The following is a 26,778-nucleotide window of genomic DNA, read 5'->3' as shown; positions in this document are numbered from 1 at the left end:
GCTCAGTCTCTGTGTGCTCTGTGTAGAATACAAACATCTCATTCTATAGAGAATACAGCACTGCAGAACTGGTCAGACTGCGTCTTCTAAACATTGATGTTCTGCTGAACACTGTTTCTGACGGATCAGACGGCCTGATTGTTTCCTCTTCCACCCGTCAGTGAGTGTGTGGTCTGACACGAGCATTAAATATCTTTATTAAAGCAGACACTCATTCAGACACTTGTGTGGCAACTTTCTATACATGTAGATGACCGTAACTGTAGTGTGTTACCTGGTAAGCATCTCCGTTGTCTCCAGGCCTTTATGAAGTAGTATAGTTTATTCAAGAGCCACATGCACAGCATAAGAGATGCAGCCAGCGTCCCCAACACTATGATGAACACAAAGTACTGAACGTCCTCATACAGCACCTCTGAAACATAGTTCAGACATTTGTGTCTTTATATCAGAAACTCTGTAAACTACCTGCACAGATCCAGTTTACTCAAAATTACAAATATGGCATATACAGCTCTGGAAACGGTTAAGAGCCCACTCCATTTTTTTCTGAAATCGGCATCTCTACATGTATGGCAGCCTTTATTTCATTTATTGAGTGGGAAAAGCATTGTCCCATGCTAGAGACCACCATCCAAAGTACAACATAAGATGCTGCAGCCGAACATATAACTTTAAGCTACTCACCAGATACACGCAGTACCACACACACATCTTTGCTGCTACCAGACGTGTCTGTCACAGTGAGCCCTTCCCTGAACACATGCAGAGATCGTGTTCCTCGGCACCTGGATGGTAATGGCCACACACACTCACACTCTCTCTCACACACACACACACACACACACACAGTTATAACGGACATGCGGGTTTCAACATCAACTTTCCACCAATCACATTCCTTCTCTTAAGACGCAACAAGTGTTGCATTGAAGACGCGTTGAATCCAGAGCTGTGATTGGTGGACAGCAGTGAGTGTGCGCATGCGCATGTCGTGTTGTCAGTCCGCTGGACTCGCACTGCTTCTGACGGTCAGAGCGCTTATTTCTGTCTTTAATGCACTTTAACATGTTTCTACATTTTCCGAGTCCTAATCAGTTTCTAATGTTTCCTCGTGTAATTACGTTGTCTTGGTAATGAGCATGTTGATGGTGTTTGAAGAACTTCTGATAGCTTTTTTGTTTCGGTGATGTCGCCTTACTCATCAATACGTCAATAAGTATATTTGTGTTAAATTAATTGAAACGGAGAGTGCTTATATTTTACTGTATTGATATTTAGCTTGTATTAATATTAAAATAAAAAATACATAAGTTGATTAAATAATACCCGTTCTGAACACACAGATGGGGCAAGTTGTCACAGCGGGGTTCTTGTAGAAAGTGATTCGGGACACTTCTGTCTGTAGACACTGAACTCTCTCAACACTAGTTACTTTTGTTTAGCAGCACTGTGTACATACAAGCAGCACAGGCATGTGAACCAGTCTCCAATCAGCCTTCATTCTGTCTGAAAATGTCTTGCTGGTTTGTTTAGACGGTCATAATTTTATAATATAAATACTAGATTTAAGGTCTGTGACCAGAATAAAACAATCTGCACTAAAAGGCATGTATAACAGCATGCTAACAAGTCCCCAATGGACCTTAAGACATAGTAAAAAATAATGTAAAAATGTCCTGGATCACATGACTTTTACAACAATCTACTTTTAAAAGTTCTTTTTTTTTTTTAGAAATATATTTTGTGTTTTGTCACCTGAGCAATCAGTAGGTTGTTAAATCCATTGTACAATCCAGTGAACACTACTTCAAGGGATAGTTCACCTGATCATTCCTTCATCCTTTCATTCATCTTCAAACACAAATTAAATCGTTTTTAATGAAGCCGAGTGTGAAGCAGGTACAGCAGATGTGCTCTATGTTCATTTCTCTTTTACAAATGGTTTAAAGTGTCAAACAGAAGTCTCAGGCTTCATTGAAAATATCTGTTTTGAAGATAAACTCAAGTCTTGAAATCCCACGAAGCAGAGCGAATTCACCAATTCTTGGGTGAACAATCCCAAATCAAGCCCTGGATCAAAAACGGCAGTAATTCAACATACATTTGAAATAAACTGATCTATAAAGCTTTATGAATGATACGTGGGCAGTTCTGAATATAAACCTGAGAAGGACCACTTGTGTCTTTATAAAATTATTGACATCTCAATCTCTCTTTTCAGGGTAAACCGCTGTTGGCTGCATTTCCCCCATGATGGATGATCTGGAGGAGGATCTGACGTGTTCGGTGTGCTACGCTCTCTTCTCTGACCCCAGAGTGTTGCCCTGCTCGCACACCTTCTGCAGGAGCTGTCTGGAGAATGTGCTGCAGGTCTCCGTCAGTTTCTCCATCTGGCGTCCCCTGTGTCTGCCGCTCAAGTGCCCCAGCTGCCGCAGCGTGGTGGAGCTGCCCACTAACGGCGTGGACGCGCTGCCGGTCAACGTCTGCCTGCGGGCCATCGTGGAGAAGTACCAGCGCGAGCGACCCCCCACCTGCCCCGAGCACCCGCGCCAGCCTCTCAACGTCTACTGCGTCCAGGACCGCAAGCTCATCTGCGGCTTCTGTCTGACGGTCGGCCAGCACCAAGGCCACGCCATCGACGACCTCCAGACGGCCTGCGTGAAGGAGCGCGGCGCCCAGAGCCGGCTGACGGAGAGTCTGCGCTGGGAGGAGGTCTGCGGTCTGGCCGAACGCCTGGCGCAGGAGAAGGAACGCAGCCAAGCTTTGGTTCAGAATGACCGCGAGGTCGTGTCACGGTTTTTCCAGGGCCTTGACCTCATCCTGGCTCAGAAGGAGGAGCGGTTCATGCAGGCTCTGGACGGGGCGAGCGTGCTGCTAGCCAGCGCTTACGATCCGCTCATCCAGCAGGTGAAGGACATGCAGGAGGAGCACAGCGAGCTGCTGTCCCTCAGCTCCACCGTGGAGAGCGAGGAGTGTCCGCTGGCGTATCTGGAGCAGCTGCATCAGCTGAGGGAGCGAGTGAACGCTCTGATCCAGACGCCGCTGCCGGAGATCCCCAGCCTTCACGTGGCTCCGCGGGCAGAGCGCTTCTTCGAGGAGCACTGGTGTGACGTGACCATCAGAGGTCTGAGAGACGCTCCTGTTCCTGAAATATCATGCTCGAGGACCGGTGCTCAGGCCGCTGATGGAGCTCGGCTCCGGCGTCGTCCTTCATCTCCGGCGGTTGTGGTGCTGCTGCTGCTCGTGCTGGTGCTCACAGCTCTGTGTGTACAGTCAGCGTGTGGAAGCACTCCGGGGCTTTCTGGTCTCTTTCATATAGTTTCAAGTGAACTCGCCCAGCCGCTCCAAGAGATGGGGACGTTCTTCTGCTGTCTGCTACAGAACATCAACACCAAACTAAACACCTTTATTTCTAGCTTAGGAGAAAACGCTTATTAGCATCTGCTCAGCTTTCTCAAAACACCGCACTAGTGTTCAATGCTGGAGATGATGCAGATATTCAGCCTTCGTGAAACACAAGCTCAATGCTTTTCTGGGTCAAACTGGTTTGTTTTTACAAACCATTTACACATATGTGACCCTGGAGCACAAAACCAGTCTTAAGTGTCAATTTTTTTAAATTGAGATGTATGCATCATCTGAAAGCTGAATAAATAATCTTTCCATTGATGTATGGTTTGTTAGGATAGGACAATATTTGGCCGAGATACAACTATTTGAAAATCTGGAATCTGAGGGTGCAAAAAAATCTAAATATTGAGAAAATCATCTTTAAAGTTGTTCAAATGAAGTTCTTAGCAATGCATATTACTAATCAAAAATTAAGTTATATATTTACAGTAGGAAATTTACAAAATATCTTCATGGAACAAGATCTTTACTTAATATAGGGAAAAAGTATTGCACGCGAGTGCTTTGTAAACATCCTTAAATATACAAAGCATCATGAAGCTTTGCGATGCAGTAACAGTCAGATCCAAAACATCTGCTTCATCTTTCAACAGCAGTTTCTTTGTGAATGGATTACAAAACACTGGTGCAATCCTCGACAGAACCCGTGTCTCGACCCCTTTCACATCAGCTGTTCAGAAAACCAGTGTACTTCAGTTCAGAAGAGCGCGTTTGTTTTAAATCGTGGTTTATAAAACAGTCTGTTACTAAAAATAATGAGTAGCTGTGTAACTGCAGTACAAGTAAACTACGTTACCCATAATGCCGTCTTCCCACAGTTCCATAGACCTCCTGCGTCTGTTTTTAGACTTTGGCTGCCTCTGAAATTGCATACTCTCCAGTAGGTACTTTTTTGAATAAGTAATTACTTCACGGCCGCAAAAAGAGTATGTTCTATATAGTATGGATGTAATCTGGAAGTACTACATTCACATCCCTACTCTTTTATGAGTACTGTGGATTCGGACTTGCTTCTTTTGTCATATACTGTTTTTCGCCTACTATATAGTAGGGAAGTATGTTTCGGATGCAGCCATCATGCTTGTAGATATAGGGACCACACTGACTAGATAAGCACAATTTGAGACGTCAAGACATTAGGGACCTACTTTTTATCTTAATTTTAAGAACTTTATATGTACATTTCTAATTTTGTTCTACTCTTTTGTACTACTACAAATGATTACTAAAAACACTTACTGTTTGCACTGTACTTGTTGTATAAAAGAGCATCTATTAGCTCTTTCAGTCATTCCTTCCTGATTTCTCTGAAGTTTCAGAGATGAATAAAGCTCTCAGAAACCGCACTCTTCCGGACTGATGCTTTCTTCTGGCTGTTTAGAAATCCAATCCATAGAAATCCATTAACAAGTGCTGATTGTGTTTTAGTTTAAACATAAGAATCACAAAACGCACAATGCCACATTTAATGTTTATTTAAAATATTAAGCTGCATGATAATATTCCATGTTATAATTACTATGTAGTATAAAACTCATTTGATTTAAAAACAATGAAGGAATGAATGGAGCAGCACAGAATGAAGGAGACGTATAAAAGGTTTGGAGACAGAAAGCGAGAGAAGTGATGAACAGCCAAACCATCAGAAGGAGCGAGTGGTTCACAGAGTATCACGCCGTCTCGATCTGGCGCAGGACGATGGTTTTGGGGTTGATGGCCACGTTCTTGGTGGTGTTGTGTGTCTTATAGATGCCGATGAGACGGTCGGCCATCTCAAACATGTTGTTCCTCAGGGAGATGATGATGAACTGAGCGTTCTTGGTTTGCTCCTGCAATAATGTGGGAAAGTTCAACAGAAACATGTTAGAATTAGCATTGCACTGATTGCCTGTATAGCTGAACTCCTTCAAATCAGCAATGGCTTTAACAATCAGTCATCCTGTTACAAGACACACTTATTCATTCATTTTTATATAATTGTGTTAATTTTTTTCAGGATTACACTGAATTCAGTTTTGTCTAGGTGTATGTAGGGATGGACATTTAAGAAAAAACTGAGTTCATTAAAATCAAGCTCATTAAAAGGTGATATATAAATAGATGTACAATGAAGATGTGAAATGTAAAAACGTTAAATGACCACTGCAATGTTTCAGAACATAAGACATATGACCCTGGAGCACAAAACCAGTCTTAAGTGTCAATTTTGTGAAATTGAGATTAATGCATCATCTGAAAGCTGAATAAATAAGCTTTCCATTGATGTATGGTTTGTTAGGATAGGACAATATTTGGCTGAGATACAACTATCTGAAAATCTGGAATCTGAGGGTGCAAAAAAATCTAAATATTGAGAAAATCATCTTTAAAGTTGTCCAAATGAAGTTCTTAGCAATGCATATTACTAATCATAAATTAAGTTTTGATATATTTACAGTAGGAAATTTACAAAATATCTTCATGGAACATGATCTTTACTTAATATCCTAATGATTTTTGGCATAAAAGAAAAATGTATAATTTTGACCCATACAATGTATTGTTGGCTATTGCTACAAATATACCCCAGCGACTTAACACTGCTTTTGTGCTGCAGGGTCAGAAATAAATGATAAAAACATTTTTTCGCTTTTTGTGCTTTGCTCTATGTGCACTTGACCATGCACAACCATGTGTAAAGGACAATATCGTTCATGACTGATGCCTGAACTGGCAATAAAGCTCAGTAGGTGGGAAATACAGGCTAAATGTTACACATCAGGAAACACTGGCAGAACTGCACTAAATACTATTAGATTCATACTGGTTGCCAGATTTATGTGAAACCTCATTCGTCCAAATCTCCCTTCACGTGGCTGGTAAGACATCGAATGCTGAGGAGCGGTTTTGTGTTCACTGTGAACAGTACTGTGTGGTTGCATTACGTCAGGCAGGTGTAAGTGTACGTACGTATATGTAGCAGGCCACGATGGAGACGTTCTTGAAGTCGAGAGCAGCGTCGATCTCATCCATGAAGTAGAGCGGCGTGGGCTTGAAGTGATGCAGCGCAAACACCAGCGCCAGAGAGCTGAGCGTCTTCTCTCCTCCTGACAGGTTATAGATCTTCTTCCAGCTCTTCTTAGGAGGACGCACACTGGGAACGCACAGAACACACCAAGCTGTCGAGATATCACTTACTAGAGGCTGGCTGGATTGGGACCTTATGCTGCAACTTAACAAAAACTCACAAAAACAAGACTTTTGTGCTTGAACTGCTTTAAAAAGTCTGGCAGCGTTTGATAGTCAGTCGTTCAGTTTTTCTCCTGAGAGTACTGATCTGCAGACACACACACACACACCTGAACATGATGCCCTCGGAGAAGGGATCCAGACTGTCCACCAGCTCCAGCTCGGCGTCTCCTCCTAGCGTGAGCATCTGGTAGTTCTCCTTCAGTTTGTTGGTGATGATGTTGAATCCAGCCATGAACTCGTGCAGCCTCTGCTTGCGCAGGTCCTCACAGCCTCTCTTGAAGGCGTCTCTCTGTGTGGTGATGTCATCGAGCTCCGCCACCCGCTGCAGATACAGCTCCTCCTGCACACACACAGAGACCACAGACACACAGTCAGTCAGTCAGTGACGATTTCATTCACTCACTCATTATCTGACCAAATCACTGCATCCGAGTCAATCTCAGGCACCTTCTTCTTGAACTCTGCGATGGCTCCCAGGTTGGGCTTCATGTTGGAGCAGCGGTCCTCCAGCAGAGCGATCTCGTTCTTGATGATGTCTGGATTGCCGATGTCTTCCAGCTGCTCTGGGTTCAGTGCAGGCAGCTCTTCTTCTGGAGCTCCATCGATGGGGTGAAGCGACAGCCTGCTGGCCTAAAACACACAGGACTGTGAGCGCAGAGAGAAGACGGAAACGCACAGGCCAGTACGGCCTTCGATTCATTCAAACAAAAAACATCCGGTAGGCGAGAAAAATCAAATATCTGTTAAAGCTCCCATGTAATTAGTCTAAAAACAGTCTTTAGGACTGAATGAGTACACTTAATGACTGGGCTACATGATTATACATTATAGTGCACAATATATGTGACCCTGGAGCACAAAAGCAGTGTTAAGTCGCTGGGGGATATTTGTAGCAATAGCCAACAATACATTGTATTGGTCAAAATTATCCATTTTTCTTTTATGCCAAAAATCATTAGGATATTAAGTAAAGATCATGTTCCATGAAGATATTTTGTAAATTTCCTACCGTACATATGTTAAAACCTAATTTTTGATTAGTAATATGCATTGCTAAGAACTTCATTTGGACAAATTCAAAGATGATTTTCTCAATATTTAGATTTTCAATCACTGGGAATATACAGTCAATATTGTCTGTTTCCAGATGTGTGTGTCTGTGGCTAAGTACCTCTCTCTCCCAGTGTTTGATCTTGTTGTGGCACTCAGCGATGGCCGTGTCAATGTGCTCCACCTTCAGCCGCACACTCAGAGACTCCTTCTGCAGCGCGTGCTCCTGCTCCTGTAGGGCCTTGATCTGCTGCAGCACTCCTCGATGCTGCTCCTGAACCTCCGGCAGAGCTTCCTACACACACACACACACACACACAGACATCAGCACCGAGCGTCTTCACGTGTTCAGCGTCTGAGAGAGAGGATGAGACAGAAGCACCTCAGCCTGCTGGTACGTCTGCATGATCTCTCCCGCCGCCTCCTCCAGCTTCTTCAGCTGCTCCGTCAGCTCCTCCATCAGCTTCTCATTCTCTCCCATCTCCTTCTCCAGCTGAGACACGCTGTCCTCGGACTTCTTCAGATTACTAACACATCAGAGGACCACACTCACTTCAGAAACGAACCGACTGGCCCTCTACAGAGCTCGGTTCCTGATGCATCCCACAGGATGAACAGATTCACACGGAGAGAGAACTTCAGTCAAATGTGCTCATGAAGTGCTTTAAAACACAACCTACTTGAGCGGGCTGAAATTAATGTCTTTGATCAGCTGTTTAACTGTAAAGAAACGGTTTGAGGTGAAACATGTCATTTCTGCTTTAAAACAGTGGTCATTTTTTGTTTGCTTTAGAATATAATGTTTATATTTTAACTTTTGTTTTTTTTTTTGCATTACATACAGTAGGCGATCAGCCAAAATGCCTTTAACTGGGCAGGTGGTGCAGAGTTAGCATGCACCTTTGCTCAGCAGGCCTGGAACCGTGACATTTTCCTTTGTAAATCGATATCAGATAATAAAATACATTACTGGTAATATGAACACTACATCACTGGAGTGCATGCAACAAGGCATTCAGTTCCTTTTAAGGGAACAAAAGCTAAACTTGTGTGTGTGACACATAGCAGCATATACAGTATAATATGTAGCGCTGCTTTACAGCATTTGTCTCATATTTATCGGAAGGGTTTACACTCAACTTTTACATCCAGTTGGTGTAATTGTGAATCAGATCTCTTTTTAGATGTGAAATGTCTTTTTTTTTAAAATATCTTTTGACCAGTAGGTGGAAACTAATGCCCTCAGATCATGCTTGTTATAACACATACTAGGTTTGGTCAGAATCCACTAAAGCGTTGTGGAGATATAGCCTCATGTCCTTTTTTGCACAAACTTTGTCAAATTCGTTAAAACAGTTTGGTATATCAAAAAGCTTTTGATAGCTTTTTGCCACAATACTCTGAAGATGATCTGAGCCAATATTGGTGAAAATTGGACAAACCATCTAGGACGAGTTTGAAAAAGTAGATTTTTCACAATTCAAAAATGCGAAAAATCTTGACCCGTAGAAATTTAAATTTTGGTGTCCATCTGACTTAGTATGAGCCAAAGACTCAAGAGTTTTCAGAGGTCTAGAATTTTGCTTCTAGACCTTATGGTTCAAAAGTTATTAGCAGAAATATGAGTGCAAATCTGGCCTGTCGGTGGCGCTAGTGAGTTTGAGATAGAGACTCCACATTTGCTATGGTTAATATTGCGACTGTCCTCTATCTGTGTGCCAAATTTCATAACTTTCCCGCAAGCGGTTCTATGGGCTGCCATAGACTCCAGAGCGGAAGAAGACAACTAACGGATACAGTCTCAGTAGCTGTGGTCACTGACCGTCCAGCAGTCTTGATGGCCACCTGGGCTTTAGTGATGGCTGAAGAGCATTCATCCAGCTGTGTGTTGATCTGGTCCAGTTTGTCCTGCTGGGCCTTCAGCTTATGGCTGTTGATGTCCACGATGAGCGTGTGCAGCCTCTTCACCTCCGCCTCCACCTTTCCTGCTTTAGTGGACGCTGCCTCAAAGTCTTCATGAAAAAACAAAAATCATTATGAGATCAAGAAACGACATGATTTTTGTCTATACAATGGGGGCCAATGTTCTTCAAAATGTCTTTTGTTTTCACGCAGGTATGACTGAGTGAATGATGACAGGAGAAACTTCCCCTTTAATGATGCTGTACGAACACACCTTTCCTGTAGACCTCCAGGCTCTTCTCCATCTGCTTCTGCTTGGCTTTATCAGGAGCAGCGGAGATGACGTTGGCCTCCAGGTCTTTGATCTGAGTCTTGAGATGAAGCTCCTGCTCGGTCAGGCTCTGTAACACACATCACGGGTCAACAGAAGCCAGGGCTCTCACGTTCACGCTGATGTTTTAGCTGTGCTGTCTGACCTGGATGGTGGCCGTGTATTTCTCCAGTGTATTCTTCATGTCTCTCAGCTCACGTCTGGCGTTGTGCACCTTCTCCTCCAGCTGATGTTTCCTCTGCTGCCAGTCCTGCAGCTGCGTCAGCTCTTTGTTCAAATCGCTCTCCATTTTATCCAGCTGCGCACAATCACACATCTTTAGCTAGTGATGCACCGAAACACCAGAACCACAATGAAAGTTTTCTTGGTCAAAAACTGGAGCTGAAAATGTTTATTTAATAATCAAATAATGAATCAAACTGAAAAATAACAAGTCAAATAACAACTGAGTTTTGCCAAAAAATAAAAATAATTAAATTGCACATAATACGAATTTAAAAGTGCCACAGTACGAGCAGCGCAAACCATCTGGAAACACATCCTGCTGTGCTCCATGGAAGAAAAGTTTGGACCCACATGAGGGTGAGACAGTTATCATCTAATCTGACCTGCTCCTGAGTGACATCAGCGCAGACCGAGGAGCCCATCCTGCCCTTCATCACTCGTCCTCCTCCTCCGGTCATGGTACCTGAGGGTCATCCACACAGACACATGATTCCTCAATGCAGATGGAATACAGTTCGGAATAATGTCATTCGTATAAAGTGGAGTGTCAAATCACGACAGGAACTGGTGTTTTTGAATATAAAACTGCAAAAATAAATAAATGTGAATCTGCATGTAGTGCCTGTGTCAGTTTGCTTCAGTCACTTTGAGTCACTTCAGCAGCTTCACACCGTTTGCTTTAGAAAACTATCTGCAGATACACAGGAACTCTTCACTACAACCCCCCAAAATAAGTCTGCTTTAACTTGAAGAAATTATAACAGAAATATTACTAATTGAACAGCAAAATGTACTTCAATGTTGTTGTTAATAATAAAACATTTTAATTTGACTGCATTTTAAAAGAATACATTTCATATTTTACGCCTTCATTTGATTACCACTGATTCTGACCATGAATTTATATTAAATCAAATCCAGAAAAATTAAAACTGAACTGCTGAAAAAAATAAAACATTTCATAAGGCCCCATTATTGTAGAAATTTATAAATTATTCAATTGTTAACGTCTTATTAATTAATTTGATTAAACATGTTTTTTTATTATTAAAATATAATTAAACCATTAAAACGATACAGAAAAAAAATAAATCAATCACAGGATTTGCGAAAAAATTAAACATTTCATAATAAATTGTTGTAAGATTCATGAATTAATTAGACTTTTTGATTACTAATATTTAATTTTACCATTCAACATAATCCAGAAAAATTAAAACTGAATTTAGAAGAATTTTTTTTTTTTTGAATTTTTGCTACATTTTTAATAAACAGTTGAATTAGATGTTCTCTTTGATTACTAATAGGGGAGCTCCGATTGATCGGCTACGGCTCGCTATCGCAGCGGCACCGTGAGACAATAAGTGTTATAGCTCTCTCTAAATGCACAAATGGCTTCAAATCAGCACATCACGTCTGCACTAAAGCCAGCTGCACAGCTGACACAGGAATCGTCACTTGCACAATCGAGGCAGTGTTGCATCGTCACTGAAGTTTATAATTTGCATTTCTTTTTAAGTCTTGCCAGTGTTTAAACCATTCAGCGCTCTTGCACACTCAAAGCGCACACATAAGGCCTCACAAGCAGCTCACGAGTACCAAACTGTGTTTTAATGGTCAAACACACACAAATGCATGTACAGAATTACCGGCTCCATGAGTATGCACGTAAACGCAGGCGGTTTGGTCTTAAGTGAACGTAGACAGCTGAGATAGTTGTGTAACAGTATATCAGATCAGTGCAGAAACCAGACTAATAATCCTGCTGCTGTCTGATTTTTTTTCTGTCTGTGTTGTTTGATTGACTTTAATAACACTCACTGCTCTTAAATGACTAACTTTTGTAGCCTTAATTTTGTAAGGATTAATATGTATTTAACTTATTCAGGGAATACTGTCCAGTATTGTTTTACATTTGATTCCTTATTTAAAAAAAATAAAATGAAAGCACTGTTTATTTATTTGTGCTACTGCTTATAAATTGTTTATTTGTTCTTATTGTATTACTGACTGTTTACTTTTCTTTTTTGTGAAATCAATACAGAGTTTGAAATCAGGCTTGTGCTGTGTGCAACACTTGCCCCAATGTAAGAACAAAAAATGCACTGCATGACCAAATATTTAGCTGCTTCAAAAAGATCGGTATCATTATTGTATCGGCAGACACTGCTTCCTGTGATCGATGATCAGCTCCAAAAATCCTGATCGGAGCACCATTAATTACTAATAGTTAATTTAACCATTAAAACAGAACCCAGAGAAATGAAAACTGAATTTAGCAGAAACTAATGATTTCCTAGTGCTCTAGAGACGGGAGTAAACGGACCGGCCTGCTCGATGATCTGCCCCTGCAGCGTGACCACCCTCCAGCGCTTGTCCTTCTGGAACGCCACCCGCGTGGCCTGCTCCAGGTCTCTAGCCACCAGCGTGTCCCTGAGAGCAAAGTAGAACGCCGGCCGCACGCTCTCGTCCTTCACACGCACCATGTCAAACAGACGAGGGATGTTCTCCGGAGTGGAGATGGAGCCCATGCTCTGCTGCCACACTTTCATCTGAACAACACCAAACACCATCAGCACTGGACACACGGGACGAGACTCCAGAACATCATGCCTTATCATGAGCTCATTCACTCACCTTGTCTAGGCCGATGAATGTGGCCACACCGATGTTCTGGGTCTTCAGGAACGTGACGCATCTCTGCGCCGTGTCAATGGTGTCCACTAAGATATTATCCAGCGAGCCGCAGCTGGAGGAGATGGCCACATCGTATTTCTCATCAACAGCTCCCAGATCACCCTGTTGAGACAACGACAGGAACGTGAACATGTTTAGCTGCACAGAAAGACTCTCTAGCCGAGCTGAACGTGAGGGACGCACCAGCCGTCCCAGGATGCCCGGGATCTTCCCCGAGCGTTTCTGCTGCATGAGGGAGTCCAGCACTTTGTTGCGGCTGCGGTTGGTGGACAGAGAGCTCTTGGCTTCAGCCACCTTCTGTCTCATGTCTCCAACCTGCAGCCGCTTCTGCTGGTCCTGCTCAGAGATCTGCTCCAGCTCCTGCTCGTCCTGCAGCACAAACACACAGTTTCACAATCAAAGCCACATCTATTAGACAGACAACAGGAAGATGGATGCGAAAGACGTTTAATTCCCTCGGTTTTTAAGTATTTAATCAAAATCATCTGATGATCTTCTATTACAAGTGACTTCACACAGACCTTCTTGAGCTGCTCCTCACACTGAGGTATTCTGAGGTTGAGGTGTTTGATGGCGGCTCTCCTCTCTCTCAGCGTGTCCACAGCCTCCTGCAGAGCGTCTTTGGCCTGGTTGAGCTGGCTCACAGCCGTGTTGTGCTGACTCAGGTAGATATCCAGCTCTGACTGCGCCACATCCATCCGTGAGCGCGTCTCGTTCACCGTCTTACTCAGCTCCAGCAGCTCCTGCTCTTTCTTCTGCAGGAACACCACACACAAGCAGCAAAGATTGAGCAGGTACTATATTCTCCAGAAAAACACCCCCCTCAAAACTGCATTGTTAAGAGAAAGTCGCAGCAGTGTGTAAGTCCAGTGTTTCCCATACATTGATTTATTTGTGACGGCCCACAAAAACACTGACCACCACAAATAGATTTTCCAAAGGGCTTTGACTTCGCTGAATAAACATGAGCTCTGCAAGTTTCAAAATCAAAACGCGGCGCAGATGTTTTTATATGAATGTATCTTTGAAGTGTCTTCAGAAAAGCTTAGATGTCATTTTCATTTCATCTTTCCTATAATGCCTGATAACGCAGCGTTTATGAGCGCAGCGCTGCTTTGATTACAGCCGTTACCGGGGAAACCGCTGTTTCTGCCGCTAATAAAGCGCCTCCTGCTGGCAGAGAATGAATGTGCATTTTCAATCAGCCCATCTGCCGCCACACAGTGTGTAAGTCTATGGGAAACACTGCAGTGCTTAAGTAACATTTTGTTGTTATACTCAGAAATAAAGGAAAAGATACTGGTATACAAGCATGTACTGATACAAAAAAATATATATGAAAAGTGTTTACAGTTCTCTCATTCCATAAATCCTTGACATTTAACATAATTTAGAACACAACAGGAATGAAGAAAAAAAAATCTAATTAGAGACATTCATTATAAACATATTACGAACAGAAAGGCAAACAAATTTATTTAAAGTAGTTATGCACCAAAAAATGTAATCTAAATAAATAAATACACATAAAATTAAAAAAGACCAAACCAAACAAAACAAAAATATTATTTTAGTCTGAGCTGTTTTCTGATAATAAACATCATTTGTAGAGCCTCCCATCCAATAAAACAAAGATAAGCTCTGTGCTTTGATACTTTTCATACGAATCAAAGTCTCAACTTTCAAATCTGGTCAATTTTATTATGAAATTCAAACTACAAATGTGGTTTTGTTGCTCTTTAAAGGGGACATCGGATGAAATTTTCACTTTTTTTTTGCATTTAGTTTAGTTAGGTTTCTGGCGTGTCTGCCGGCTCGTTAGGGCTGTCTGAGTCTGAAACTGTCCTCCAGTGAGCCGTTTCAATCTGCAGCTGGTCTCTATGCAGACAGCTAGCTATTTGAATAAGACCAGCTCCAAGCCTTATACGGAGTCCAAGGCAGAAAATCACACGCAAATAATTGGTATCGGTATCGGTTATAAAATATCAATATCGGTCGATCACTACTCTGCATTAATTGCATTATGAAGTCGGAGCACAGTTCAGATGATAGAGTGCTATCGGCTGGCGTCACACATACTCATGCCGTGTCTGTGAGGCATTCTCTCACCTCTTTATCTTCCTGCAGGCCGCTGGTCTCCTCCTTCAGGCTCTCCATCACCTGAGCCAGCTTCTGCTCCTCCACCAGTTTCTTCTTCTCCAGCTCCTCCTTCTGAGCAGACACCTCCGTGATGATCTTCTCACTGCTCGCGGGAACGCTCCTCACCTCCTCCAGCTGCACAGAACACAAGCGCTCATGAAGATCTACAGTCGAGAGGCTACAGAGCTGCTCATCTTCTCCAGATCGGGACGCCTCACCTTCTCCTTGTCCTTCTGAAGCTGCTTCTGCTGTTTCTTGGTTTTGCTCTTGGTGTGTTTGAGTTTCTCGCGCACCTCCACGTCCTGCAGGTCCAGCTGGGTAAATTTCTCCTTCTGGCTCTCTATGAACTTGGTCAGCTTGGTCAGTTTCCTTCCGAGGAAAAACAACATCCACAACACTCCTCAACTATAAGACAGCTGCCAAAACACAACGGTCTGAGCAGCAGACGACACACAAATACTAAAGCATCAGGCATTATTCAGGCTTTTAGAGGGACGAAAAGGTCTCACTTCTCCACGCCCTTCAGCTCCTCGTTCTTGGTCTTCATTTCTTCTGTCAGCTGGCTGCTTTTGTCACTCAGTTCCTTTGTGTCCTCCTGAATCTGCTGTTTCTCAGCTTCTTTGGCGGACACACGCTTCTGTAGATCATGTCTGTAGAAATACAAACGTCACTCCGAATAACCAAACCTTCTGCAGGAAACCCAGCACATCTCTGATGGAGTAGCAGCACAACGCCATTGCTGAGGCTCTAATTCACTGCACACAGCACGAAATCATTGAGTTTGACTATGAAGAGACAGCACACATTCATTATGAAACAGTTACTAATAAAATAAAATCTCAACACTGACCTGTTCAGAAATGAAATGAGTGGCTCTCTTTTGAATTGGGTCACTGAATCATTCACTCAACCAATTCATTCAAACACAGGGTATTTTTGTCACTCAAAGCTGTTCACAGGTTTGAATGTGTCTTACACGTAGAACTGACAGAGCAGGTTCCTCTTCTTAAAGACGTCGTTCTCTAAGCTGAGGAACTCCACGGCTTTATTCTTCTCTCCCTCCAGAGCGCTCTTCTCCTTCTCCACCAGCTTCACTCGATTCAGCTGCACACAAACACACATACTACAACTGACACGGTTCACAGCAAAATCAAGCCGTTTACATGCTGTGTGATAAGACACAAACACTTTTGGTCAAAACCAATCAGTGATACAGTGCACCAATGATGTCCTTCTCCAGCCAGTACCATATTGGTTTAACCGGTACGGTACTGTATCGGTACCTGAATTTCAGTGCTGGTACCTTTTTTCGGTACTTTACTCTCTGTGTAATTACAAAAACATTTATTTCAGTGAAAAAATAAGTCCAAAAGTCTCAATTTCAACATTTTGAACAATAGGGCCCTACAAACTTTTTCTTTCTTTCTTCATTTTTCTTAATTCTAAATCTAAATTTGGATTAACTTGTTTAAAAACCTTTCAAGAGTATCAACAGAATAAAACCATTTTCTCAGGAGTAGACATATAGCAAACCAATAAAATGTTTGACAGACAGTGAGCTCTGACATGATGTAAATGTGTCTTGTGTCGCGTCCTGTATATATATTATAGTATTTTTTTTTTTTTTCTTCAAATAACAAGAGTAGGTTTGCAACGGATCACAAAACTCACGGCTCGGATCATATTACAGATTTTGAGTGACAGATTGGGTCACTTTTCAGGTTACTCACTTGTTCTTAGAGCCAAAGTAAAAGGGTAAATCTACTGTGAGATCCTGGCCTGTGTGAAGCTGCTCATGAAGGTTTCTGCAGCATACGATCACATGCTGATTGATGGCTGTATTGTCGTACCTTCTCTCCGCGCTGCTCGTTCAGTAGCTCCACCCACCGGCACAGGATATTAATGGGCTCTTTGAGACGACAGGAGCCGATGATGTCCTCCAGATACTCCAGCATGCCTTCATCGTGCTCCGTCTGTCCTTTGGGCTTCATCATGGCAATCTGCTCCACCTCGCCCTGACAATGACACGACAGCACTTACACACACTGAGACCTAATCGTGGCTGAGCACTGAGACGTTAAACAGTCACTACATGTCCTCTTAAAGATTCTGCTATTCTGTTGCAAAAGCAAACAAACATGGAGCAATGCAAAAAAATACTACATATAAACCGTTTTCTTTTAACCATTCACCAACCATTATTGCACTGCAATTAACCAGTATCTCTCATTAATTACCTAGACTGTGACAACCCACCATAGTTCATATAAAAATATATTTACACCTCTAAAACTCTCAAGATCTCTTGTTGTGTTTTGCACCACTGATTTGGCAATGCATCAATCAAACTAATTTGGAAATGCCGATACGGCTTTGTCACGTGATCGTCAATGCTTCTGGGAGTTTTTAGTTGATATTGCGCTGCATTCCTGCTACTACTAAACTTTAAAAAAAGTTGCATTGCACAACCTGCATTGGACCATGTGATCGTCACAGACTCGTTTTAGCTGTACGTTTCATATTTTATTGATCTCTGTTAACAGACTGAGATGACGACAGCGGTTTATGCATTACATACCGGCTTCAATTTAGCTCAATTAATTTCTGGTATCCCAATTATAAGCCTATTTACAGTTACACCTATTATTTATCTGTGTTTAAACTAAACTCATTTAAGCCTTGCCAGTTTAAATATTAAAGAGCCAGAAGACGTGAACTCGCGCGCAAGAGTGAGAAGATCTGTGTGTGCGCTCATCCGAAGCGCGTGCAAGTATTAAAGGGGTCATATGATGCGATTTCATTTTTTCCTTTCTCTTTGGAGTGTTACAAGCTCTTGGTGCATAAAGAAGATCTGTAAAGTTGCAAAGACTAAAGTCTCAAATCCAAAGAGATATTCTTTATAAAAGTTAAGAGTTAGCCACACCTACCTAAAACGGCTCGTTCGAACACGCCCCCACATATCTACCTCACTATGTGGGAAGATTTGCATAACACCGCCCAAATGTTCACGCAAAGAAAAAAGGCGTAACTTTTATTCTCGCTGTAGTATTGTTGACGCTGCAGCCATGTCCCCACTGGATGCAATGAATGCCTCGTTTGTAATGGGTTTTCATGTTTTTGAATTCGCTCCGGCCGGACAGGGCATCATCACAGTATGGTGAGGGGCGTAAGATTTCCGTCTCACGCTTGAGGTATTTGGCCAATCACAACGCACTGGATAGCTGGCCAATCACAGCACACCTCGCTTTTTCAGACCGATGAGCTTTGTAAAAATCGACGCGTTTCAAAAAGACGGGGCATAGAGGAGAAACAATAATGTACAGTATGTGGAAAATAATGTGTTTTTTTAACTTTAAACCGCATAAACATTTCATTACACCAAATAATGTTCTTTTTAGCAACATCATATGACCCCTTTAAGCTCTCTGTGAATTATGTGCTTAAATGGACAAATTCATACAACAATTGTCAAAATGCCCATCTTGGTGAGTATCCTAGCAGACATAGCCTGCTGAACATACAGTATCAGTGCACTGGATCAGTGCGTTCTCTTAAAGTGACAGCACTTTCTTAATGTTAATCAAACAGCAACAACACGGAAATCACTCACTGCTCTTGACTGAATAACTTGTAACTTTAATAAGGATTAATCTTTAATTTATAAAGTCAAATATGCAATGTTATTTTACATTTGATTACTTTATTCAATTTCTGTACCTAAAAACTAATGTTAGACCTACCTAAAAAACCTGAAAAGCACTGTTTATTTTATTTGTATCTTTGCTCTATTGTATTTATTTGTGCTGTTGCTTGTAGTTAGATTATTTGTACTTATTTTCTTTATATTTTTATTTGACAATATCGTTTTCCCCCTAAACATAGCACATACCGAACCGTACCGAAACCGTGATACGAACCGTGAGTAAGTTGAACCGCTGCACCCCTAGTAGCTACATATATGCATCATCACTAGGCATGTGACACCACTGCTGATGTAAACAATGATCGGCCATGCATGCACGAAACTGCTGTGTCAATTCTTTCAAATTAATCATATAAAATTGCATAAATTATTCTTTAACTGACCACAGAATTTAAAGGGAGAAGGTTTCATTAAAAACATACATTTTAACATTTGATTTTAAATTGATGTTAAATCTAAAACTATGTTTTTTTTTATAAAGAATTGTTTTATAGTCTATACCAGGGGTGCCCAATAGTCGATCGCCAGGAGCAGGATTGGGCACCCCTGGTCTATACAGTATTTAATGCAATTATATCAGAAGTAACTGTAATTAAATTACAGTAATGAATTACTGAGTAATATATTACACCCAACACTGGTCAAGCCAAGTGCTGAGATCCTGTCGAGCCAGTCATGATGAAAACAGTCTGCGTTTTGATCAGCGACTCGTAGGGCTGGGCGATTTTTCAGATTTTGTCGATTAATTCGAATTTAATGTTTTGCCATGATTTTATTTTTTATAAATCGAGGAATCACGATATTGAATAGAAATATTACCAAGCGTTAGAATTAGACACTTTGACAACATGCCAATGTTAACAGTAAAGAGAAAAGAATGATCCGACCGCACGTCGGCGCACCAGATGAACCGCTCACGTGTGGTTATCGCTAGGTGCCGTTCACACTGAATGCGCTTTTGTGTTGACAGAGATGCGACGCGGGCAGTGGAATAGGAAAAAATGCAGGAAGATGGGAGTTGAACTTCTTTTAACTTGAGCACCGAGTTTTTAGAAAGCCATTTCATGCATGAGACGCGAGCGCAACAGTCAAACGCGTCCATGTTTACACAGAAAAAACTATGGAAAAGCAGCGCAATCGAATGAAAACCTGTAAAGAACTACTTCTGTATGTCTGAAAGTTCATGTTTGCATCATGTTGACAGGCTGAAAGCTGCTGTTCACTGTTTTTACAGAACATTTAGTTATTAATAGTCTAATGGTGTTAAACCTTCAGTAATTTTGAATTACCTTGACTTTTGAGATTTTTTAAAAGCATTTTCCTTGTATTATTTCTGAACATATAATATGAAATATACAGACAGCAGACATAGGAATTACACAGTAGAGATGGAGTATAACACTAATATAAGAAAAACAGAAAATTAAATAATGCACTATATACAGAAGTAGAAATATAGAGAAACGTAACTGTTTAAATGAATGTACAGATATATTTAGAAGTACAGTTTAGAAATGTACAATTTTGGGATTCTATGTATAAAGTCAGTCATTTTGAATTTGAGTTACATTGACTGTTGAGAATTTTTTGAAGCATTTTTATTACCTTGTATTATTTCTGAACATATAAGATGTATAAGACAATTTTGTAGAAGGTGTAGTTGTAGTTCATGCATCTTTTTTTGCAAAGGTATTTTAACAAGTGATTTGTTTAACATTTACATCGTGTTGACAACTTCATGTGTGGTGCACTTAAAAAGAAATTTCTTTAAATAGAGGGTTAATAAAGAAAAGGTTACTTTAATCATGTTGTAGTAACATTTTCAAGTTGACTAGTTAAAAATCATTAAAAAATAAAAAAATAAAAAAATCGAGAACCGGTCAAACGTTTATTTTTTTTTGCCATATCACCCAGCCCTAGTGACTCGTACAATCAGATAAAGCCCAAAGAATACTGAACTTGAAGTCCCCCTGTGGTGAGAATCAAGTTTATGTTGTTTATTTGTCTATGTGGTGTTTTTAATATGCTTTTAGACAAACCATGTGCCAACACCATTTATCAACACCATTGCTGAGTATTTTCTCCTTAAAACTGTAGTTTCCCCAAAGGCAGTCACAGAAACGCAGTTTGAAACAGCCTTTTTTTTTGCTACGTCACAAAATTCAGTAACCAATCGCGTCAAAGGATCCTATCCTTAGCATATCATTAACTGTGCTGCGAAGCAGAGGGTCTAGTGAGAAGGCAGCCAGGTTAATCCGGTAACAGTTATATTTTTTTACTAGTTTCACTAACTGTTAATATTTCCCCCTATTTTCACGATGTCATGTGCTGTTAGCACTTATTTATTTGTATTTAGAACCGCTAACTTGAATAATAACCCGCGGCAGCAGTGTAAAAGTAGCCCGGAGTCAGACACTGGTTCAAACACATATGGCTTAATTAATGGGGATTCGGGAAAGGGGGGCAGATTTTTTTTATAGGTTTAAGGGGGGGCGCGACCAAAAAAGTTAAAGTTAAAGTTAACAGACATATGTAAACATGTGCACTGCACTTTTTAAACACTGTTTATTACAGTGACTTCCAAAGTCGTTCAGCCCTAGGCGGGGCTAATTTGCATATTCATAGATCCGCGTATAGTAAATGAGGCAAGGGTGTAGAGTTGCATTCAAGTTATTTTAAGGCATGAGAAAATAATTTTCCACAAGAAAAAACATTTAAATATGTCATTTTGATGATCAAAGATGAGTTTTAAAGGATAACATTTTTGACTACAGGGGGACTTTTAAGATCTTGATGAATGTGACCCCAGACCAAGCAGCCTAACACAGCAAGACTGGCTCAACCAACAGTGCGAGTTTAGGACAGGTCTGTCAAACTATGGCTGCCGGAAGAGTTTTTGGAAAGCCTTTCATTTTCGAAATAAAGAATGTTTGGTGACGCTAGTGGAAATGTGCTTACTCAACTGAATTAACATGATCCTTAATTAAATAATTAAAAATAAAATGACTTGCATTGTCACTGTCCTCGTGAAAATTCCGAAAGCTTAATAGCGTGCACATGCACACCATCAGAACAAAATAACGGAGCAAAATAATGCTCAGGTTTTAAACGAACCACCACAAGTAATATCTGTATAAAAAGCGCAACAATACTGGAAAATAAATAGTGCTTCCCAGCATTACAGGAAGTGTGCTCCAGAGAAAGTGTGTGAGATCAGCCACTGAAACAACAACAGCTGGAGTCATGGACCAGCAGCACTCACAGTGAATAATGATGAAGGAAGTGAAGGAGGCTGGCTCCTGCCTCACTGAAGCAGCACACACAATATCGGGGCTGGTCTTGACTTTAACACGCCAATATTTACGTGCTGCTAAAGCGAGGAAGGTAGAGTGGACAGATGTTGACCTCTGACCTTTTTGGACAGTCCATGTTTACAGGCCTTGTGCAATTGTTAGGTTTAGCATTTGAGAGTCCCTTAAAACTCTAGAGCAGCAAATGATGGTTTGCACCTTCCCTCATGTTGAAAACCATGACGCGCTGCTATAGCAGTCTAAGGTGGATTTAGCCCGGTTTAGCCCGTTCACGACTCTCCAGAAAACACGAGAGGCCAACAGCAGAGATGAAAGCATGCAGCGCTTCAAGAGAGGTGACGGTGACATGATTACCTGCAGGATGAGGAAGCGGTTGTGGTCCAGGTCGATGCCGTGGCTGCGCAGCAGTGTGCCCACATCTTTGAAGGTTGCTTTCTTGCCATTGATGTGATAGGAGGAGGAATTATCTTTGGCAGCAGTTCTCGACACGTAGAAAGAGCTGTTGGGAATGACATCGTAGTCGTCTCCTTCCTGAACACACAGAGGAGGACAACAGGGACAGGTAGACTTCAGGGGTTTGAAACACTCATCGAACTACCGACATGACAAATACAGTTTGTATAGTACAAATATGCCATGTAGCATCTCAAATCATATAAGCTACTAAAAACTAAATCAGGGCCTGAATTTCAGCACAGGATTTCAGGAGTCCAGTGCTGCAAGTATTTATTCACTATAGCGTGTAGGCTGAAGGAGTAGATTAGTCCACAGAGATGAACAGACTCAGTGCAAGACTGAAATCAAACTTTCTTGCGCTGTGTAGGCTACTGCACGACCTCAAAACACCATCTAGAGTCCAAGCTGTGCTATCTAAAGTACCTCTCTAATAATATAAATATGACTTAGCAGACAAAACTTAACCAGTAAGAAGCATAATGTATAGGGTTCTTCAACAAACTGCTTAAAATATGTATTGTACAAACACAAATACAGTGAACATGCAAACTTTTAGAATAGTTTAAATAAAATAAAAGTGGGGAAACTAAACTATTTTGTGTGCAAATGTGTAATATTTACACAACAATAAGAGAAATGTTTGACAACGCTTTGGATGAAGTACAGTGCTGACAGTGTAGATATAATTTGCACTGCCATTTAAAAATAACCATATTTATGGCCTTTAAAATTAAAGTGTGAATTTACTGTGGAGACAGAGAAATCTGTTCATGTGTGCTCTTCATCACTAGGCCTGGCTCACCTTGTCGATGATCTTCTGGAAGTGCACCTCCACAGTGCAGCTCTGGACGTCCGGATGAGCGTCAGAACTGTGGATCAGAACCGACAGCTTCTTCGAGCGAATCTTCTGAGCTCTGTATCCAAACACGAACAGCATGGAGTCGATCACGTTGGACTTGCCACTGCCGTTTGGACCGATGATGCAGGAAAAGCGCTGATGAGAGAAAGGTTTAAACAAAACGTCATGCAAACAGTAACTCATTTCAAGGTTTTCTTGCACTGATGTCAAAGCATCAGCGACGCTAAGAGAGGTGCTGCATTTGCAAGAGTGGAAACAACATCTATCAACAAGCATTTCAACACAATCACTCTTAATGTCTGAATGACACTGCGTTAAAGCAAGTGACTTTTATTGTAAAGGTAGATATCACACAATCTTCAGAAAATTAATGCATGTTGCACACTGTTAACAGAATGACGAGACAGCCAATGGCGCCAAAAAAAAAAAAAAGAGACGTTTTTTACTGCGTTGCGTGTTCACGTATGACTTTGCACTGTTTAACTTTGAAACAATAAATGCATTATTTGTGCAACTGATGCTTGAGACAGGGTTATTTCTGATAACTAAAGCCATAAAGAAAAAAAAAAAACACTTTCATATTTTTCATATTTCAGCTAGTTGCTAAGGCAACATTTCCCATTTGTTTACTAAAATAACTGAAACTAAATAAAGTGAACGTATTAACAAAAACTATAATAGCATATAAATGATTCTAACAGTATAGTAATAGCATACTAATGATACTAATAACACTGGTTTGAGTTTCATGTGAATTACTTGCATTGTGGAATATGATTTTATGTGAAGAACTGCAAAAAGTGTGAACTTGAGAAGTGACTCCACTAAAAACAAAACAGCTGATTCAAAGACATGAAGCACAAGTGAATCAGAAAACTGAACTCTGAAGCAGAAAGGGCTGCAGATACCTTATGGAAGGGGCCCAGAATCTGCTCTCCGGCGTAGGACTTGAAGTTTCTGTTGACGATGTGTGTGATCATGAGGCGCGGGGCCCCGGGCTCGGAGCTCATGGCGGGAGGCGGCGGAGGAGGGATGCTAGCGAGGATCTCCTCCAGACTGCGGTTATCCAGCTCCTCAGCAGACTCGCCTGGAGACGCATCTACAGAGACAACCAGTCAATCAAAGCACTCTCACACACGTCATCTGATCAAACACCAGGAGAAACAGACTGAAGAAAGACGGCAGAACTCCAGTGTGTGCATCTGACTAAACCTGCAGAAAACACCATCCAAACAGGACTACTGCGCTTGTGCTTCAGGCCAGAGCACTGCTGCGTTCACTGTACCTGCTGATCACGCTACACGCGTGCACGCCACGATTAAACACACACGATCTGTCATTTATTGAATAATTCTAATAGTGTTTTTGTTAAAACTATGAGAATGATTTGTGAACATCACTTAGGGGTTTTAAATGAGAAACGAATCATCATACGACTTTCTTTGCAGCAGAAGTGTATGCATAGCAGTCACATCCACATCACAGCTGTAAAAGTTCCAGATGTTACTGCATTATTATAGAATGGGACAAAAAAATAAAGGTAATTGTGACTTTTTCCTCTAACAATTCGGCTTTTTTTCTCCTCAAGATATAAACACTGTTTATCTACTGCAATTCCAAATTAATCTCTTGCAAATCTTTTCTTTGAATTCTGAATTTACATTTCAAAATCCTGTTTTCTTTGTTTCTGCCAGAGAAGAATATATATATATATATATATATATAGTTCACCCAAAAATGAAAATTAGCCCTTGGTTTACTCACCCACAAGACATCCTAGGAGTGTATGACTTTCTTCTTTCAGACGAATCCAATCAGAGTTATATTACGGATTATAAAGTTATAAATACGGATATTTATTTCTTACACAAACGCATCGATTCACTTCAGGAGGCATTTATGAACCCACAGGAGCCACTGGACTTCAAAATCTCAACACCCATTCACTGCCATTATAAAGCTTGGAAGAGCTAGGACATTTTTTAATATAACTCTGATTGTATTCGTCTGAAAGAAGAAAGTCATACACTCCTAGAACAGCTCGAGGGTGAGCAAAACACTCCTGCGGTTTAGTTGAGTGAACATTAAGTTACATTAGCAGTAAGCTAACTGACTTCACTAAACAAAAGAGCCGTGTTTGAGAGGAAACATCAGCGCGTTTGCAGTGTAACTGCAGTGATGGTTTCTCTCGTGACACGACAGCTGTGTCCGTCAGCCACTTCTGAACAAACTTCCTCCGGCCGCTCTTACCGTGCAGGCGGGGCGGAGAGCTGCTCTCAGCGGCGGACTCATCCCGCGCCTCCGCCGCTCTCTTAGCAGCCGTCGAGCTCTTGGCTGTTTTCGCAGGCATGATTCACGGCACCTGAAAGCACATCAGCCCGAGTCAAACACACGTCCATCTGCACTGATGAGGCTCAGAGCCCGTGTCTGTCTGCGTTCACACTCCGCAAACTACCTTTACTCTCGGGTAAAACTCTAACATGATGAGTGTGTGTGTGTGTGTGTGTGTGTCATCGCTCACACAAAGGAAAACATACCGCTGACAGCTCCAGCACCTCAGACGCGATGAAGAGCTCAAACACCGAGAGAAACAAACTCTTCAGCCCGCTGGGTTTGAGCTGACAGCCGTCAAAGAGTTCAAGTCTGAGCTAAACTGAAGAAAGCAGAGAAATATAACAAAACTAAAAGCTACTGCAGCTACTCACGACAACCGAGCTCGTCGAAAACAGTTTAGTGAAACTTTACAAGCAGAGAGTGATTTAGATATCGACTGAAGTAATTATTAAAAACAAATGTGCTGGAAACGAATCAGCCGTCAGTTTAATAAAACCGGGTTATTCCGTTTCTGTATTAACACAAACTGACGCTTCACGATCCGCATAAATGTCGTCCTTTACCTTCGACTCGGCTGATTTCCGTCGATATTCCTCCGATATATGCGCGTTAAGAGAGTAAAACGAGGGTAAATGAGGGTAAATCCGCGCCGCTTCGCTTCCCCGCACTGAACTCTCACTCGTAAATGGCGCGTAAACCGAGCGCACGAACCCGAGTCCGTTGAGGGCCGCGCGGTGCTTCATGGGAGCACACGTCACGTGACCGGACAGTTTTATTTAGGTGCGTCCCAAATCGCATATTCATGCACTGTTTTGTAGTATAGTGCGAGTGATGTGTTCATAGTGCGTAACTACATAGTGTATAGCGCATCATTTGGGACGAAGCTTTAGTTTGTTTGTTTTTTAGTGACATGACGCAGAAGTCAATTTAAAAGCAATGTATTTAAAAAAACAGTATAAATTACTTAGCTAAACAAAAACAAGTAAACCTGTTAACAAAGTTTAAAAAAATAGACTTTTTAAAGTCACTGAGTCCTTTAGTAAATCTGTAAGAAATACATAAAATTTTGAAAACATTCGAAACCATTTAAAATAAAAACGGAGATTAGATAGATAAAACACTCTCA

General features: G+C 41.4%; 2 protein-coding genes across 5 annotated transcripts; one reads left to right on the top strand and one right to left on the bottom strand.

The window, feature by feature from the left end:
- The first annotated feature begins 970 nt into the window (after positions 1-970).
- trim59 (tripartite motif containing 59) lies at positions 971-3,597 on the top strand. Its single transcript, XM_016528125.1, has 2 exons — positions 971-1,031; positions 2,225-3,597. Exon 2 carries the CDS (start codon positions 2,254-2,256, stop codon positions 3,439-3,441), a length of 1,188 nt encoding a protein of 395 aa, XP_016383611.1. The 5' UTR covers positions 971-1,031; positions 2,225-2,253; the 3' UTR covers positions 3,442-3,597.
- Positions 3,598-4,877: 1,280 nt separating this feature from the next.
- On the bottom strand, positions 4,878-26,438 carry LOC107720450 (structural maintenance of chromosomes protein 4-like). Of its 4 annotated transcripts, XM_016528153.1 has the most exons (25): positions 26,216-26,417; positions 25,874-25,971; positions 25,569-25,680; positions 24,227-24,417; positions 23,262-23,453; positions 22,358-22,534; positions 16,840-17,004; positions 15,966-16,093; positions 15,499-15,639; positions 15,208-15,358; positions 14,960-15,124; positions 13,372-13,605; positions 13,034-13,219; positions 12,791-12,952; positions 12,480-12,705; positions 10,537-10,616; positions 10,074-10,226; positions 9,872-9,998; positions 9,518-9,707; positions 8,078-8,222; positions 7,817-7,990; positions 7,093-7,275; positions 6,753-6,985; positions 6,364-6,547; positions 4,878-5,243 (listed from the first exon to the last, which is right to left on the bottom strand). In XM_016528153.1, the coding sequence occupies exons 3-25, from the start codon at positions 25,666-25,668 to the stop codon at positions 5,085-5,087; spliced, it is 3,846 nt and encodes a 1,281-aa protein (XP_016383639.1). In that variant the 5' UTR covers positions 25,669-25,680; positions 25,874-25,971; positions 26,216-26,417; the 3' UTR covers positions 4,878-5,084. The 4 variants fall into 4 exon arrangements, with proteins under 4 accessions (XP_016383639.1, XP_016383640.1, XP_016383637.1 ...); XM_016528154.1 differs by lacking the exon at positions 25,874-25,971 and having other exon boundaries at positions 26,216-26,234; XM_016528151.1 differs by lacking the exon at positions 26,216-26,417 and having other exon boundaries at positions 25,856-25,877.
- Positions 26,439-26,778: the final 340 nt, after the last annotated feature.

Source organism: Sinocyclocheilus rhinocerous, unplaced genomic scaffold, assembly GCF_001515625.1.
Source record: "Sinocyclocheilus rhinocerous isolate Xijiao unplaced genomic scaffold, SAMN03320098_v1.1 scaffold601, whole genome shotgun sequence".
Taxonomy (NCBI): Eukaryota; Metazoa; Chordata; class Actinopteri; order Cypriniformes; family Cyprinidae; genus Sinocyclocheilus; species Sinocyclocheilus rhinocerous.
This window is presented reverse-complemented; position numbering and strand designations above follow the sequence as displayed.

What these genes read in the sequence shown, in the direction of transcription:
- trim59 (XM_016528125.1), top strand. Translation starts at nt 2,254, where the DNA reads ATGATGGATGATCTGGAGGAGGATCTGACGTGTTCGGTGTGCTACGCT.
- LOC107720450 (XM_016528153.1), bottom strand. Translation starts at nt 25,668, where the DNA reads ATGCCTGCGAAAACAGCCAAGAGCTCGACGGCTGCTAAGAGAGCGGCG. An exon ending in ACCGCTTCCTCATCCTGCAG is followed by an intron (nt 17,005 to 22,357) that starts GTAATCATGTCA and finishes TGTCATTGTCAG; the next exon opens with GGCGAGGTGGAGCAGATTGC. An exon ending in ACGAGCAGCGCGGAGAGAAG is followed by an intron (nt 16,094 to 16,839) that starts GTACGACAATAC and finishes GTTTGTGTGCAG; the next exon opens with CTGAATCGAGTGAAGCTGGT.